The sequence below is a fragment of the Motacilla alba genome, chromosome 15 (assembly GCF_015832195.1).
Source record: "Motacilla alba alba isolate MOTALB_02 chromosome 15, Motacilla_alba_V1.0_pri, whole genome shotgun sequence".
Taxonomy (NCBI): domain Eukaryota; kingdom Metazoa; phylum Chordata; class Aves; order Passeriformes; family Motacillidae; genus Motacilla; species Motacilla alba.
This window is the reverse complement of record NC_052030.1, coordinates 5,312,763-5,328,625: the sequence shown is the minus strand read 5'-3', so window position 1 is coordinate 5,328,625 and position 15,863 is coordinate 5,312,763. Positions and strand designations below refer to the sequence as shown.

The 15,863-nt window shown below is 59.7% G+C and overlaps 1 protein-coding gene across 1 annotated transcript; it reads left to right on the top strand.

The window, feature by feature from the left end:
* The first annotated feature begins 1,031 nt into the window (after positions 1-1,031).
* On the top strand, positions 1,032-8,055 carry LOC119707424 (carbonic anhydrase 15-like). Its single transcript, XM_038152410.1, has 8 exons — positions 1,032-1,335; positions 2,917-2,952; positions 4,926-5,096; positions 5,296-5,456; positions 6,130-6,222; positions 6,505-6,571; positions 6,783-6,949; positions 7,603-8,055. Exons 1-8 carry the CDS (start codon positions 1,269-1,271, stop codon positions 7,819-7,821), a joined length of 981 nt encoding a protein of 326 aa, XP_038008338.1. The 5' UTR covers positions 1,032-1,268; the 3' UTR covers positions 7,822-8,055.
* The last annotated feature ends 7,808 nt before the right edge of the window (positions 8,056-15,863 follow it).

Sequence of the window (15,863 nt, the reverse complement as noted above, 5' to 3'; positions counted from 1 at the left end):
TGGCCAAGCCGGCAGCAGGGGCTGCTTCCCGCTGGCCGGGCGCTGCTGCCGGGTTTGCTCATCCTGGCAGTGACTCGCCAGTGCTCCCGGCCAGGGCCAAGCACCGGTGAGGGGAGCTGCGGGCTGGGCCCCCGGCCTCCTTTCCTCTGCTGCGTGAGGATGGCACGGATATTTAAGGAGAATGTGATCACACCATACTCTTGTGTTCTCACCCCCTTCCTACCTACCTGCTGAGGTCCTGGCTCCTGTGGGACCTGCCTGGACAGGTGCAAGGGATGGCATATGCTCACTCTGTGCTGAGGAGCTGAACAGCTGCCTCCACCAGCACGGGATGCCTGCACTGCTCCGGTGCTACTCAGATGGGTGTGCAAGGCTTGTGCCCCAGCACTGCCCCCTGCACTGGCCAGCCAGTGCCCCATGGCTGTGAGGACGTGAGCCACTTCAGCCTTGTGCCCACCGGAGAGGAAAGGGCTGAATCCTGCCCCGGCACTGTGCAGCTCCTTGGTGACTGCAGGGACTCAGGGTCCCCTATAGCGTGGCTGTCAAGGCCGCCTGGGCCCCGCGGATGGGGCTTCCAGGAGGTGCTGGCTGGGCTGGTCCAGAGAGGGGCCTGTGCTTGCTGGCAGGAGTCGGGTTTGGTCTGCGGGTCCCCATGGCACTGCCTGCCCCTCATCAGGTGGGAACCACCATGCTCAGACATTGGAGATGCAGGACCCGCTGCGGGCTGGGGAGTTCCCAAAGCTGGGGGTAGGGTATGTCCCACAGCCTGTCTGCAAGGAATGGGGAGGGGATGGGCCAAAGCTGCTGTCCCCAGCCCGTCCTGCCTCCTGGCAGGCCCCCGAAATCCATCTGTAGTCCCACACACTGTGAGGGGGCGGGCCGGGGCACAGCGGGGATGCTGCCGACCTCCAGCTGCGGGGATGGGGAGCGGGATGGTACCGGGCGGGGAGCGGAGCGGGGAGCGCAGCACCCGTGGGCTCCGCCAGCCCCCGCTCCCCGCTTGTCCCTGTCACCGCGGGCAGGGACCCGGCGGGCGCGAGGGGCTGGCCGGGGGCCGGGCTCTCCCCGCTCCCTCCTAGCAGCCGAGGAGTTAAAAACTCAGCCCGGGTGATGAATATGTAAGAGCAGAGCCCAGGCTGGAGCCGAGCATCTCCCGGGCTGCGGGCGCTGCCAGCGCTGCCGCCCGCCCCAGGCTAGCACCGGGCGCACTGCGGAGGGACGGGACGGGACGAGGAGGTGCGGGGGTCCCCCCGCTGCCCCGCGTCGCCATGGGCCCCATCGGGCTCGGCGTAACTTTCCTGACACTGCCCCTCGTCGTGCGAGCGGCCGCGGGAGGTGAGCTGCGCCCGGGGCGGCGGGGCCGGGGGTCCCGCGGGCGGAGAGGACGGGGGCGCGGGGTTGGGGGGCTCGGGGGGCGCCGCTTTTTCCATTCCCTTCCCACGTGTCCAGGGGTGATGCGGACTGAGGGGTTGGCAACAGAGACTGGGGGACCCAGTCGGTCCCAGGAGCCCTCTCCTGCCCTCCCACCAGCCCCAGCTGGATGGCCCAGAGTGCTGCCGGCCTCGGGGGGCTCGAGGTGGTGGGGCCAGGGCCCCCTTGGGACAGTGGGGTTTTGGGCTTCAGCCTATCCACCCCACAGACCTGCACCACCGGGAAGCACCAACGAGGACGAAATCTCGGAGCTGGGCGCTGCCGGGCCGGGGCGCTGGGTGCTCACCTGCGTCCGGGCCAGGCTGGGGGCGCCCTGCGGTGCCTTGGCTCCTGCCGGGGGATGCTCGAGGGCTGGTGCTTGCAGGTCTGAGGATTTTCCAGGAGTTCTGCTCGCCCCTGGACCCCAAGATCCCTGCTCTGGGAACTGTCAGAATCCTGCCTGCTCTGTCCCACTCGCAGTTCTCTGGGGCTGGTGCCTCCCCGTACCGCTGTAGTGAGGCTGTGGATGCAGTGCTGCAGGCTGGGGCCTTAGGCATCACAGGTGGAGGCTGGCAGGGCTCCCTTTGTCCTGCTGCTCCGAGAGGCTGTGGCTGGCACGAGAGCGTGGCTTGGCTCGCCTGCAGCCGGCCTGCTGGCATGGCCCCTCGGCCATCAGCGGGGACCCTTCCCGTGGGCTGGGCCCGGGCTGCACCGGCTTGTTCTGTGCCTCCTGCCAGGCGTAGAACGGGGAGCTGAGGAGGGAAGGGGTGCACTGCCCAGCTCGCTCTGCAGAGCCGATGGCCCCGCGTGGATGTGCAGCCAGCAGGGCAGGAGCTTCTCGGCATCTCCTCGGTGTCCCTGCACCTGCTGCGCCAGCTCTTGTCATCGAGCCCTTGGTACCCAGAGCCACCCGAGCGCTGGTGGGAGCTCGGCAGCTCTGGCTGAGGTGGCCCTGAGTGACGGGGCTGAGCACCATCCCCACAGCGTGGGCTCGGGCCTGCCCACCGCCCGCCTGCTGCCGCTGCCAGCCCACCCGCGGCAGCCGCGGGGACAGCGGGCACGGTGGGGACGTGGGCACAGTGGGGACGCGGGCACGGTGGGGACAGTGGGCACGGTGGGGACACGGGCACGGCTGCGGGTGCTCCTCTCGGCTCCCGCTTGCCCACGGCTGCTGGGGGCCACTGCTGTGGGGTGAGCCTTGGCTCCCCAGGATGGAAAAGGGGGGTGGCCCCACGAGAGCTGGGGAAGGAGCACAGTGAGCAGGGAGGTTTGGCTGCCTTGGAGCAGTGATACTGAGGGATGTTTCCCAGTGAAGCGTGTGGGGGAGGCAGGGAGGGTGTGAAAACACTAGCACCAAAAATAACCGTGATGAACATAAGTGTTGGCGGGACCCCGGGCCGCACTGGGGGATGTCCTCATTGTCGGGGGGTTGGGCACGGCCATAGGTGGGTTTGGGAAAGGGTGCCTGTCTCCATCACCTGCTCTGAGCTCTCATTTCTCCCACAGGGCAGTGGTGTTACGACTCACAGGACCCCCGATGCGGTGAGTGGTGCCAAGTGTGGGTGTGTTGGGGCTGTGCAGGGCTCAGACCCTCGTGTCTCCTCACAGTGTCCAGCTGAGAGCACCCTGGGCAGCATCAGCAAGGGCCAGTGGGGAGTGTGGCATGGAAATGGGTAAATCCCCCCATGGGAATGGTTAGAGGAGCTTCACTTTCAGGGGTGTGGTTGTAAAGACTTGACAAACATCTGAGCCCCTTGGAGCAACTCAGTCCCACCCCTCACCTCAGCCAGGTCCAGGTGCTCCTGGGGCAGCACCAGCTTTCCCCTTTCCACCTGAAACAAATTAAGTCCAAGTTTTGAAATACTCTATTAGAAACCCCATGCGGTGTAGGCAGCAAGGGGCCTGGGGGTCCAGGGGCTTGACTGGGGAGGGACAGCTCCCTTTGAGCAGGCAGCAGCCCTGCCTGGACGGGGAAGGAAGCATGGCTGGGGGCACTTTGTCTCAAAACACACAAATACAAATAGCTTGTAAAAGGTTAATTAAAGATCATCAAGCATTTAATCAGCTGTTACGGCCCAACTGTTTTATAGCTGTTGGGTTTACATGCCCTGTGGCTGGTGAGCCTGGATTGCTGGGCTCCGCTCATCCCTGTCGGGGCGAGGCTCGGTCTTACCCGGTTCAACGTTGCTGGGCTGGCAGCGAGGGCAGGTTTTGGCAGGGCAGAGGGGCCGGTGGGAAGCGGCTGGAGCAACGCGGAGCCGGCTGTGTGCCTGCAGCAGAGCCTTGGGGAATGCCCTCCCCTTATTGAAGGCCTCTGGTGATCTGTGGGGCCATCCAGTTACACCGTGCCAGGAACTGGTGGGATGGTGGCATGGCCAGGCTGCAACTCCCAGGGCTTCCAGGCAAAAAGTTGCCTGAAGTAATGAGAGGAGAACATAAAGGGTAAGGGCTGAGCCCAGAGGGGGCAGGAGGTGGGATACAGCCCACAAGCATCTGTGGTTTTGTCTGCCCAAGAGGAAGGTAAACGTCAGAGCTGAACATTGAGGCACTGCTGGGAGAACAGTTCCCCAAACCCTGGCTGAAGGCAAAGCCATGATATGTGTGTGAGAAGAGCCAACAGTGCCTGCTGGGGTGTGCTGAGCTCCCCTGGGAATGGAGATGCCCCGGGAGGACAGGGCTGGAAACACTGAGGGAGCTCCTGTTCCCCAGCTGGGACTGAGACCAGATAGTGGCGGTGCCCAGGGCTGACACCTCTATCCTGGGCTGCACCGGGAGGAGGAGTGGCGTGCCATGGCAGCCACACTGGAGCAGTGAACAGCCGAGTGGCTGGCTGGCTACATCCGACAGCTGTGGGCTGCCACAAGGGCTGCAAGAAGAGATGATGCTGGGGCCATGGGGGCCAGCCACATATATTGGGTTGGTTGTATGGTCTGGCCGTGGTGGCAGCCATGGGGACCCTGCTCACAGCCCCCTGGCAGCACTGGGGGTTTGCAGTGGGTGCAGTTGGCTGCCAGCACTGCTGTGTCCTCACCCAGCTCCTGCCATGGTGACCCCCCCACCCCAGGAGCTGCTGATGGGCATCGTGTGGTCACTCTGGAACCTGTGTGGGATTTTCCCCAGGATGAGTTGTGTGGCCAGGTTGCATTGTCACCTGTCACAGCTGGACAGAACCAGTGTGAGTAGGTTGAACATGGTAAAACCCGGCAACGGGCAGAAGGGGCAGGGAGAAAAGCCTGCCCTTCACCAGTGTCAATCTGGGCTGCTGCCAGCCTAAATATAGCCCCCGGTCCCTCGAGGAAATCCTGCTGAATTATGGATGAGGCTGCAATAAGCCCCTGCTCATCAATAGGAAGGAAACTTAGCCGGGCAGGAGAGCAGTTCCCATGGGATGCAAGACCAGGCTGGTGGGGACAGCAGGGCTGGTTGGGGACACAGCCACCCGTGGCCTTGTGTCCCCCTCTGGGGGCAGCAGTGGTTTGGTGGCTGCCCGTGGTGCTTCTGCTCCTCCTCTGCAGGGCCCAGCCACTGGAAGGAGCTGAAAGCCACGTGTGGAGGCAACAGGCAGTCCCCTGTGAACATCGACAGGCGCCGGCTGCAGCGGGACGGTGGCCTCGGGGACATCCTCTTCGAGGGTTACGACCAGGCTCCCCCTGGCAAGTGGAGGCTGACAAACAACGGGCACACAGGTGCGTGCTGAAGCTGGGCACCGTCCCCTGTCCCAGTTCCCTAGTCACCATCCTGACTGGGGCCTGGCTCTGGTGCCACTCCTGGTGCTGCAGGATCCCCTGCAGATGAATGTTAGTGCTGGGGTGAAGCCGGGGGAGAAGGAGCTGTGCCAGGGCTGTTCCCTGAGCCTCCCCTCACCCTGCCCTGCTGCCCTTGCAGTGATGCTGAGCCTGGCGAGTGAGTCGGCCTCTGAGCACATCACCATCAGCGGCGGGGGCCTCCCCGGCAGGTACCGCGCCGTCCAGCTCCACTTCCACTGGGGCAGCCCGGCTGGAAATGGTTCCGAGCACACCCTCGATGGGCGCCAGCTCCCCATGGAGGTACGTGAGAAAAGGCCCCCAGCACGTCCTGGGTTGCCCAAGCCCTTGGTGTGGTGGGAAGGGGAGATGCTGGGGCAACCCAAGGCTGTCATGCAGCAGGTGACTGGGCTCTGCGACTGCGCTGGTGGAGCTCCTCAACAGTGCTCCTGCACAGGCACCTGGCTGGTGAAAAAGCAGCTGACGAGAGACTTGAGGTGTTTCTTTACCATGCATGGGCCAAGCTACTTTGTCCAAGGCACTCAGTGGGGTTTGGGGGGCTCTGTGCCCTGCTGGGACCACACACTGAGCTAGTGAATGCAAGTGAGAGCGAGCAGGAGCATGCTGTGCTAAGCATATTGGGATCCTTCTGGATGAAAGAGGCTCTGTGCCTCTAAAATATTCATTATCTGCCAGAGGAAAGCAGAATTTATGTTCTGCATCTGGCGAGCACTCTGGGACTGCTGGCCCCCTTTTGCACACCCTTCAAAGGATGCTTGCTTCATTGGGGTGCTTTGATTCTCCAAGCACCCACCCCACAGAAGTGCCAACAGGACCAGAAGGGCTTTACTGGGAGAGGTTGGCTCAGAGTCTGGCCATCCCAAGATGGCTGGAAGGATCCGTAGCAGAATGTCCTGCTGCCAGGGTGTTGGCTGGGGGCCGCTGTGCACACCTGCCTCCTCTGTACTTTCCTCAGATGCACATCGTCCACATGAATGCCAAGTACCAGACGCTGGCGGAGGCCAAGGGGCATCCCAATGGGCTGGCTGTCCTCGGCTTCTTCTTCCAGGTGGGTCTGCAGGGGCCCCCTGGAAACCGGCTGCTGGTGGTGCAGCAGGGCAAGAGTTATCTGGATGTCTTGAAGGAGTGGGAAGGGGCAGGAAGGCTGGGTCCAAGCCAGGAGAGGCTGGGTAACCCACTGACTGCAAGAGAACCTGGCTGGGAACCTTCCCCACTGCTCTGCAACAGGGGAGGCTGGCTCTGCCTGTGATTGCTTGGCAGGACAGGATGACCCAGCTCTGCCCTGCTCAGGCTCTGCCTGACTTCAACCACTTATTCTGCCTGGACACAGGTCTCTGAAACCACTAACACCAACTACAACACCATCGTGGCAGGGCTCAGGAATGTCTCCCATGCTGGTGAGTCACCTCCTCATCAGGGCAGGGCAGGAAAGGGGAGACCCTGCTGTGGGAGGGCAGGGGTGCACCCCAGTGGGTTGGATGGGGGAACCTGCCAGTCCCTGAGCTCATCTGGGTTCATCTGCTGAGGAGAAATTGATGGGGGTGGCCCTGCTGTCCCTACCACATCCCTGGCAGGGGACAGGCTGAGCGCCCCTGTCTTGCCCCACAGGGGACTCTGTGGATTTGGCTTCCACGTTCCGCCTGAGCACGCTGCTGCCACGTGCCACCCGGCTCTCCGGCTACTACCGCTACCAGGGCTCCCTGACCACCCCCGACTGCAGCGAGGCTGTCGTCTGGACTGTGTTTGAGGAGCCAGTGGAGATTGGCTGGGAGCAGGTACTGGCATGTACAGCCCCACGTGCCAGCATCCGACAGGCTGGATCCCCAGGGTGACCTCTCTCCTTGTCCTTCCTGACCCTTGAGCAAGAGCACAGGGAAAGTCATCTCTATAATAATGCTCCTGGCAAGTTGGCAATTAATTAGTTTTATGAAGGTTAAGTAATGGAGATGTGGCCACCTGCCAGAGGGGAGAAATCCCATCCATACTGCACTCCTGCCCAGCCTTGGCATTCAGAAAGAGAAATGGGAGTGAATCCATTGAAACTCAGTAGAGGCTCCAAGGCGATGGATGGATGCATGGATGGATGCATGGAAGGAAAGAAGGAGTTCTCCTCTGCTGCTCAAGCATTTTAGTAGATGTATTTTCTTGAGGGAGTCATGGGTCAGCCACTCTCTAAGTGCCCACTGTTGGCACAAAAACACAATTAGCTCCTTTAAAACTCAAGACCTGATCCTTGTAAGGACCTGCCTCTGTGCTTACCCATGGGTTTGGCTTCAGCAGAGCAGTGGGGGGTGGTGGGAGGACACCCACTGCTGTGGGGCCATGCCACGGGTCCTGCCATTGGGGCAGTCTGAGGTGGGCTGACAGTGGGCAGGGGACTGGGGTGCCTGGCAATGCAGCTGCCCACTCTCCCTCTCTCCCTGTGCAGCTGAAGGCATTTGTCAGCACCCTGCACTTCCCACTCGAGGGATCCATGCTCCTAAAAATGATCAACAACTTCCGCCCGCCGCAGCCCCTCCACAGCCGGAAGATCTTTGCCTCCCGGGGGGCCACAGCCAGCGGCGGGTCCCTGCGCGGGGACCACCACCAGCTCCTCTCACTCCTGCTCCTCCTGGCCCTGCTCAGCCTCTTCTCACCAGCCCTGTAGGGTCTGGCCCTGCTGCAGTGGAGACGGAGGCAATGCATCTTGTTCATGGGAAACAAGGGAAAAAAAAGCACATTGAAACCTTGGCTGGGTGAAGATTTTGTGAACCTGCGTTTCTGCAGAGGTGAATCTCTGCGAGCCTGGATCTGCCCTGGGATGCCCCTGTAGATGGGCGGCGGGAGCTGCTGGGAGGGGGACGTTGTATTGACTGGAATAAAGCCGAGGTCCTGTCAGTGGGTTGCTGCCTCGTTTTTGCTGGCTCTGTGTCCCTTCACCATCTGGGGCAGGTGCTCGGCATGGCACTGTGAGGCCAGTGGGGAGAGAGCTGGGGGTGGCATCTGGGATATTCAGGGATATCCCCTGCGTGGTGGCGCAGGCAGGGAGGACAGAGCCAAATCCTGGCCCTGGCTCGGCATGCATGCAGTCCCTGCGCTCAGACGCTGCCCTGTCGCTCTCCCCAGGGTTGGGACTGGCTGTTGGGGGGATGGGGGTGTCACTGGGAACACAGCACCTGCAGTGCCCTTGTGCAGGACACAGGGATCTTTCCACGGATCTCATTTTGTGCTGGCAAGAATAACTGCAGCTGCTGGCGCTGATGGGGCAGGACTGTGTGTGGTTCATAATTAATGTGCTGGAGTTCCAGGCATGTTCCCATCTTCTCCTGAATTATGGGTGAAGAGCACAGGCCGTTATCCGGGAGAAGAGGGGGCAGGCTGAGGTTTTTCATCATTTCTGGAGGGATCCACTGCCAGTGCCGGGCTCCAGCCCCCAGCCCCAGTGGTGGCCGCCCCACCCGTGGGTCCTGAGCATCCCCCCGAGCATTCCCCCGCGGGAGGCTCCTGGGGGAAGCCCTCGCTGCACGAGGCTCTCCGCGGGTGGAGGGGCCCCGTCGCAGATACCCGAAGCCAGCGCCGGGGGGAGGTGGCTCTGTGATCCCCCGGAGCTGCGGGCTGGAGCCGCGGGACACGGGGACACGCCGGACGCGCGGGGGCGCCACGGGCACGCGCACGGGGAGGCGCCCGCCGCTGCTTGGCGGCCGCCAGGGGGCGCCATCCGCACGGCCGCGGGCACCCGCACGGCCCCGACACCGCCACCTGTGTCCCGTGTGCTTCTGTCCCCAGCCCCGACACCGCCACCTGTGCCCCGTGTGCTTCTGTCCCCAGCCCCGACACCGCCACCTGTGCCCCGTGTGCTTCTGTCCCCAGCCCCGACACCGCCACCTGTGCCCCGTGTGCTTCTGTCCCCAGCCCCGACACTGCCACCTCTGCCTCGTGTGGCTGTGCCTCATGTCCCTGTGTCCCTCGCTCTTGTGTCTCCATCTCTGCCACCTGTGTCATGCGTCCGTGTGCCTATGACTCTGTGTCCTGCCACTGCCGCCTGTGTCCTCCTGTCCCTGTTCCACATGTCCTTGGGGCCCTTTCCTTTGTGTCCTTTGGCCCCTGTCCCCTGACTCCTGGGCCCCTATCCCTTCGTGTCATTCACTTTTCCCCTTTGCACCTGTTCCATATGTTCTTGTCCCCTGTGTCCCCATGGCCCTATGCCCCATGTTCTCCTGCTGCTGTTCCTTCTGTCTTCATACAACCATTCTTTGTGTCTCCATGCCCCTGTGTCCCCGTGTCCCCTGTGCCACTGGTTCCCATGGCCTCTTGCGCCTGTCCCCCATGTCTGGATGCCATTGTGCCCTGTGTCATCATGTCCCTGGCCTCAGTGTTTCACTGCTCCCTCTGCCCTACCACCCTCCCTGCTGTGCCCTCTCTTCCTCTCATGTCCCATTATGTCCTCCCTGTGTTCCCTGCCCCTCTGTGTTCCCATGTGCTCTATTCTGCCCGTTCCCTCATGTCCACCCATGTCCACCATTCCCAGCTGCACTGTCCAGCTCCAGGCCCTTGTGCCCAAAGGCTACAGGGCAGCTGCCCCACGGATATGCCCAGGTCCAGCCCAGGGTGGGCTCAGTCCCAGCAGTGAGAAAGGGGGGCCCAGTCGGCCATGGTGAGCGCCGAGTGGCTGCAGCCCCCCAGTCCACCCCAGCGCCAGGCCAGGGTGTGAGGGGCACCCAGGCAGTGGGACCAGGTGCCCTGCCCAGGGGGATCATGGAGGGCACAGGCTGTGGCTCCCAAAGGCATTGGGGACCAAAATGTTGGGCAGTAGCTCTGGGAGTAGCACTGGGAGCTCTGGGAGTAGCACTCCACAGGGTCCCCATCACCTGGGGGACCTATCCTGGCTGGCTGTGGGGTCCCCAGCAGAGAACAGCAGTGGCACCAGGCAGGGTCTGGCAGCAGAGACCCTCTGTACAGCTGGACACTAAAACTGCCTCAAAGGCTTGGCACACACTGGTCAGCCCTGCTGGGACCTGAAATCCGGGGGAGCGCTGTGCCTCTGCTGGGAATGCTGGGCTGCCTGGGAAGGAACATGGCAATGCCCCCCTCCCATGAGCCATTACTGAATTGGGGCCAAACCCCAGCTTTTCCCGCTTTTGCCCTGCCCCAGCACGGCCAGGCAGAGGTGCTCGGGTGCCACGTGCAGGGAAGTTTGTGCCAGGGCAGCGGAGCGTGGCGGCGCCTGGGCTATTCCTGGCTCCCAGCTGATGTTTGGCCAAAGCAGGCTCTTGGTTTTGGCGGGCTGTAATTTTAGCAAGGGCTGTTTCCAAGCTGCGGGGCTGCGGTCAAACAGCTGCCTGTGAAGGTGCCTGGCTCAGCTGGGGGGCTGTGATGTGCATCAGCACCCCTGCCCACAGCCAGCCTGGGGGGTCTGGCCAAAAGTGCCCCAAAACATGGCAGAAATGTTTAAACCTGGTGTTTTTTCCCTGCAATGGCTGCAGAGGAAGGGGAAAGGGCTGTGGCTCTGGCGTGGGGCCGGCAGCATGTGCACAGGGTGGGGAGCTGTTGGTGAGGGTGTCACTGGCTGGGGTAGGAACCCAGGATCCTTCTGGATGAAAAAGCTGTCTAAGACCATACTGATACTGCCAGCTCCAGCCATGTCCCTGAACACCACATCTACAGGGTGCAGGGTCCAGCCCCAGGGTGCACCCAATGTTCTCCTCCACTCCCCATCATGCTGTCTGCTCTGCCCACCCAGGCTGTGGAGAGGGAAAAAGGCAAATTTGGCTAGAAGTCCTCCCTAACTGGGTGAGCCTAACCCCGAGGGCCTGGTGTGGACCCTGGCAGCCACCCCCATCACACCCCTCAGCCACCACTGCCACCACCTTAATCACCATGCCACCAACGTTCCCTACCTAGAAATTTCTTAACATTACACTAAAAAATCCCAGCCAGGGAGTCATAACAAAGTCTGCAATTCAATGACCATGTTTCTCCAGACAGGGAGAACCAGCCCTGTGATCAAATCTTTATCAGCACAGCTGACTGGGGATCAGCACCTGTTTACCTCAAATCTGAGAGAAAACAAGGGTTTGCTGAGTCCCCAGACCAGGCTGAAGCTCTCCTGGGAATTACATTCTACTACCACAATAAAATTGAAATAATAAATATTTTGAAGCAGCTGAAAGGTGTTTATTTTTGAGTCGGTTCAGCTTGTTTACAATCTGCTTACAAGCCCGGGCACTTATCTTTGGGGCTGTTTACTGGGCTCTCCCCCAGGCTCTGGTGTGGTTTCATACACATCTAAATAACCCCCAGCTAGGGGGTACCTTCCTGCCAGCTGCGTGCCCTGGCAGTTGCTGTTTTGACACAGTTATGCAAATGATTGCTTTTGTCTTCACAAATGGGCTTGAATGCTCAGGTTGTGTTTTCGACCACACCAGTCTGAAACATTTATTTATTTCATTTAATTCTCTTCCAATTGCAGGGAAATAAACCTTGGTCTTGCACTCTCTGGTTGTCTCCAGCTGGGGCTTTGACCCAGGGCTGCCCAGGGGTTTTTGATAGTATTTTGTCATTCATGACTTGTACTTTATAATTTGTATCTTGTATTTTATTAATTTATAACCTATGTTTTATTTCCCAGACTTGGGGAAACCTGCCCCGTATTTTGTGAACCTGGAGGCTGCTCCTGTACTCTGCAACGGGTCAGACTGAGGGATGACCCCAGAGAAGGGGCTGCCTTGGCAGCAGGCAGGGACTGATTAGTCTAATTCAATAAATAAGTGAATAAATTCAGGGTGACCTGACAGCAGGGTAGCAGCAGGAAGCTGTCCAGGCTGGTCCCCCTGTGGTGGTGGCACAGAGAGACAAGGCCACAGTGTCAGTGTCAGGGTCTCTCCTGGCCTCAAATCCCATAGGTGTGGGGTCAGTCATGCCCAGCCCGGGGCTGGATGCCCTGGGGTCACTGAAGAGGGGGTGTGTGCACATACCTGCACACATGTGTGCAATGTGTGTGCACACACGTGTGTGTACATGTGGACAGCAGCTGGGACATCCTACCGGTGCAGGGACCACCCTGTCAGGCAAGACCCCACTGGGCACCCTGTCAGGGACCCTCCAGGGGACAGGAAGGGTGACCCTGGCCTGGGGGGACACGCACCCTGCTATGGCACAGAGTCTTGGCACAGCCTTGGCACCAGCCCCAGTGGGTCCCTGTTCAGCACCACGCACCCTGCCAATTTTGGGCAGCATCATACCACCCCAAGACCTTTCCCCTATCTCAGGGCTGATGTCCCCCACAAGATGATGACCCCCCAGGGTGAGAGCCCTGGGGACACAGAGCTGGCCACCACCTCAGGGCTGAGCCGACTCAGGCTCGGCCGCGTGGCGCTCGCTTGCCTTCACACGTCAGCACCCACTGGAGACAGTTTCACTTCCTTTTTTGGGGAGCCCTTTTGAATTTCTGATTGGGGACTGTAGTGGGTGAGGAGTAAATTTAGCCAGGGGATGCCCCACTGCTGCACAGCTGCACGGAGGGGCTGGCTGGGGGAAAACAAGGGCCAGTGCTGGCGTGGCACAATGTGGGCTCTGCACAGCTTTTCCCCAAGCCCTTCAGAGAAGACAGCGGTGTGAATGCAGGGTGTGCCAGGATGGGGTGCAGGAGCCAGCAGCACTCTCCCTGTGCTCGGGGGCTGCAGCTCCCTGGCTCAGGCAAGGCAGAGGCCATGGGTGTCACCCGGGCTTGGCACAGCTATAGCACCAAAGCGAGGGCACTTGTGCCATCCTCCTACTGCTGTCCCGGTGTCTCTGGCTCTGCCCCACTCTCCCCGGCCTGGGCTGGGGCTATTCTGGGACCTTGCTCTTGCTTTCGAGTTTCAGCCCGGCTGCCTCCAGGAACGCGGCTGTTAGTGTGGCTGCAGCTGCGCTGGGGGCAGGCGGGACCCATCCCCTCCTCTCCGGCGGTGCCACGCCGCCCGTGCCTCTCCAGACGAGGTGTTTCATCAGCTCCAGGTGCACTCTCTCTGCTCCTGCCACGTCCCCACAACAAGAGACCCCACCTCCTCCTAGTATGAGAGGTTGAGGCTTGCCTGGCCTGGGGAAATCACCCAGTGATGTACAATAAAAAAAAAGCAGGTCAGGGCTGTTTATTGGGGCACAAATGTGGCCAGAGGTGGCCACCATGGAGGGGACCCAAGGAGGGTTTGGGGACCAGAGCAGAGCTTTATGCTCGAGGCTTGTGGCAGTGGTTTAGGAACAAGGGTTGCAAGAGCTCCTATGGTCCCACATTCCTTTGCCAACATTCCTGCATCCTTCACTCTGTTCTCAGCTGTGGGACCCCTCCAAGCCCATGATGTTCAAACCCCCAGGGTTTATCAAAAGGCCCCTGAAAATCTTGTTAAGCCCTCACCTGGGAGCCTCAGCTTGAGAGAGCAGTTCTCACCATGCTTAAACCCTTCATGGGATCTACTGCTTCTCTTTGCAGCTAATTAAAGCCTTCCTGAAGCATCTCATTTACTAAATTAGATCCCCCTCATTTTAAAATTACTGGCAAGCTGGGAAAATGAGAAAATAAATGACTGTTAAAATTGCAGTGCAGAAGCAGGCAGAGTGAGAGCAGGAGCTGCAGCTGGGGAGGGAGGTTTCAGTTCTGCTCAGCACATTTTTTCACCAGACACCCCCAGCAAGGGTGGTGCAAGAGCGGATCCAGATTGCTCTTCCCAGGCACTGCTTCCCTCCCTGCCAGGGGATGGATCAGGCCCTGCATCCCCCTGTGATTCCCAGCTGAGGCTCTCTGGCCCTCTTGAAGGTTTGTTAAGGGTAAAACTCTGGCTGGGAATTTGCCAAGTTGCAGGCAGCGGGGGAGGATGAGAGCCCTGGAGCGGCCAGGGCCACTGATCTATAATTAATCAGGCTTTTTCTTGACAGTTGTTGCTTATGGAAAAGATTTAGAAAAATCTTTTAATCAATAATTAGTGAGGTTTCCCGCCCCCTGAGCCAGAGATGTGCCTGTGCCCTGCCCACAGAGACCTGAGCTGAAGCGAGACCCCAGCTCATGCCCCAAATTGAGCCCATAAAAGCTGGGGCTAGTGTCCTGTGACCAAGGAATGGGCTTTACTCAGGAAATGCCAAGATGAATCTCAGAACCCCGGGAAAGCATTGCCCTGCCACCCTCCCCCAGTGCCCCTGCCCAGAAATGTGGCATTTCTCAGGATAAAACCTGGCAGCACAGCTGGGATGGGGGCCCTGTGTTACCGGTCATTCACTGCAGCCTCAACCACTACTAAGATAATTCAACAACTGCTGGAATTGGTAATTATTGAGGCTTGATCTTTGCAGCAGAAAAGAAGTGAACATCCTTCCTGGCAGCAGGTCTGGGTCATTGGGGCATTTCTGGCTGGCAGAGTCTCAGGCACCAGCTCTCCTGGCAGCACCACAAGGCTGGGGAGGAGATGCCAGAGGCAGGGGATTGCCAGGGAATAACCCTGCTTGAGCTAGGAAGGGGACAAGTGGCAGTGTGGAGGAGCTGCTGCCATCTCGGGGCTCACATTCCCCAGCACTGAGCTGGAATGGATGGATGCATGCCCAGATGTGACTGTGCTGCAGGGACCCTCACCTTCAGCACCACTGGCCATAGCCCAGTGCCCCCAGGAGCTGGCCCTGCACCTCTGCCACAATGGGCCCTCTCTGCTCAGGAAACTCTGTTAAAGAAGCTTATCTTGAAACACAGTTAGACAGATATCTCCATCATCTGCCTTTCCTTCTTTTCCCTGGCTCTGGTGCAGGCTGAGCATCGTGCTGCTGGCTCCTTCCTTGAGGCCCGCAGCAGCCCAGGGGTCTGGCCTGCACATGGGTTTGCTCTGTAGCCATGGGATTTGGGATTTCCTGTGAAATCATGAGCTTGTTACCCCACACATGGGAAGGGACATCGTGACTGACTCCCTGAGCAGGGTGTGGAAAGGGGGCTTTCCCCTGTGCATGGGGCTGTTCCATGGTAAGGCCTCCTCTGCCCAGCTGAGGAGGATAAAGCAGGATTAAAGCCAGTGAAGTTGTTTTGGAGCATGAGGTGCTTTTTGGCAGCTCAGGTGGGGTCAGGGCCCACTGCCAGCTCCCTGACAAAAAGAAGGAGAGAAGGGGCACTGTGCTCTCATATCAATACAGGCTGGGCTGGGAATCGACAACAGTCCTGCGACAAAGGATTTGAGGCAATCAGCGGATAATGACCTGGCAATGTGTACCTGCAGCCCAGAAAGCCAGACATATCTTGGGCTGCACCAAAACCAGTGAGGGCAGTGGTTTGAGGCAGGGGATTCTTCCCCTGTACTCTGCTCTGGTGAGGCCCCTGCAGTGCCATGTCCAGCTCTGGATCCCACATATCAAAAGGACATGGATCTGTTTGGGTTAGTCTAGAGAAGGCCACAAAGATCTTAGAGCACTGGAGCACCTCTGCTGAGAGGAAAAGATAGGAGACTTGGGGCTGTTCAGCCTGGAGAGAAGGCTCTGGCAAGACCTTATAGCAGCCTTTCAGTGCTTGAAGGGGGCTTATAGGAAAGATAAAAACAGCCTTTTAGCAGGCCCTGATGCAATAGGACACGAGATAATGTTTCTTAACTAAAGAAAGGTCAATTTAGGCTAGGTAGAATTAGAGAAATTTTTTACTATGAGAGTGGTGAGGTGTTGAAACAGGTAGCTGAGGGAAGCTGTGATGTCCCATCCCTGAAAAGATTC

Coding starts and splice junctions, on each gene's coding strand:
- LOC119707424 (XM_038152410.1), top strand. CDS start 1,269: ATGGGCCCCATCGGGCTCGGCGTAACTTTCCTGACACTGCCCCTCGTC. Junction 2,953..4,925: donor CTCACAGGACCCCCGATGCG/GTGAGTGGTGCC, acceptor CCTCCTCTGCAG/GGCCCAGCCACTGGAAGGAG. Junction 6,950..7,602: donor TGGAGATTGGCTGGGAGCAG/GTACTGGCATGT, acceptor CTCCCTGTGCAG/CTGAAGGCATTTGTCAGCAC.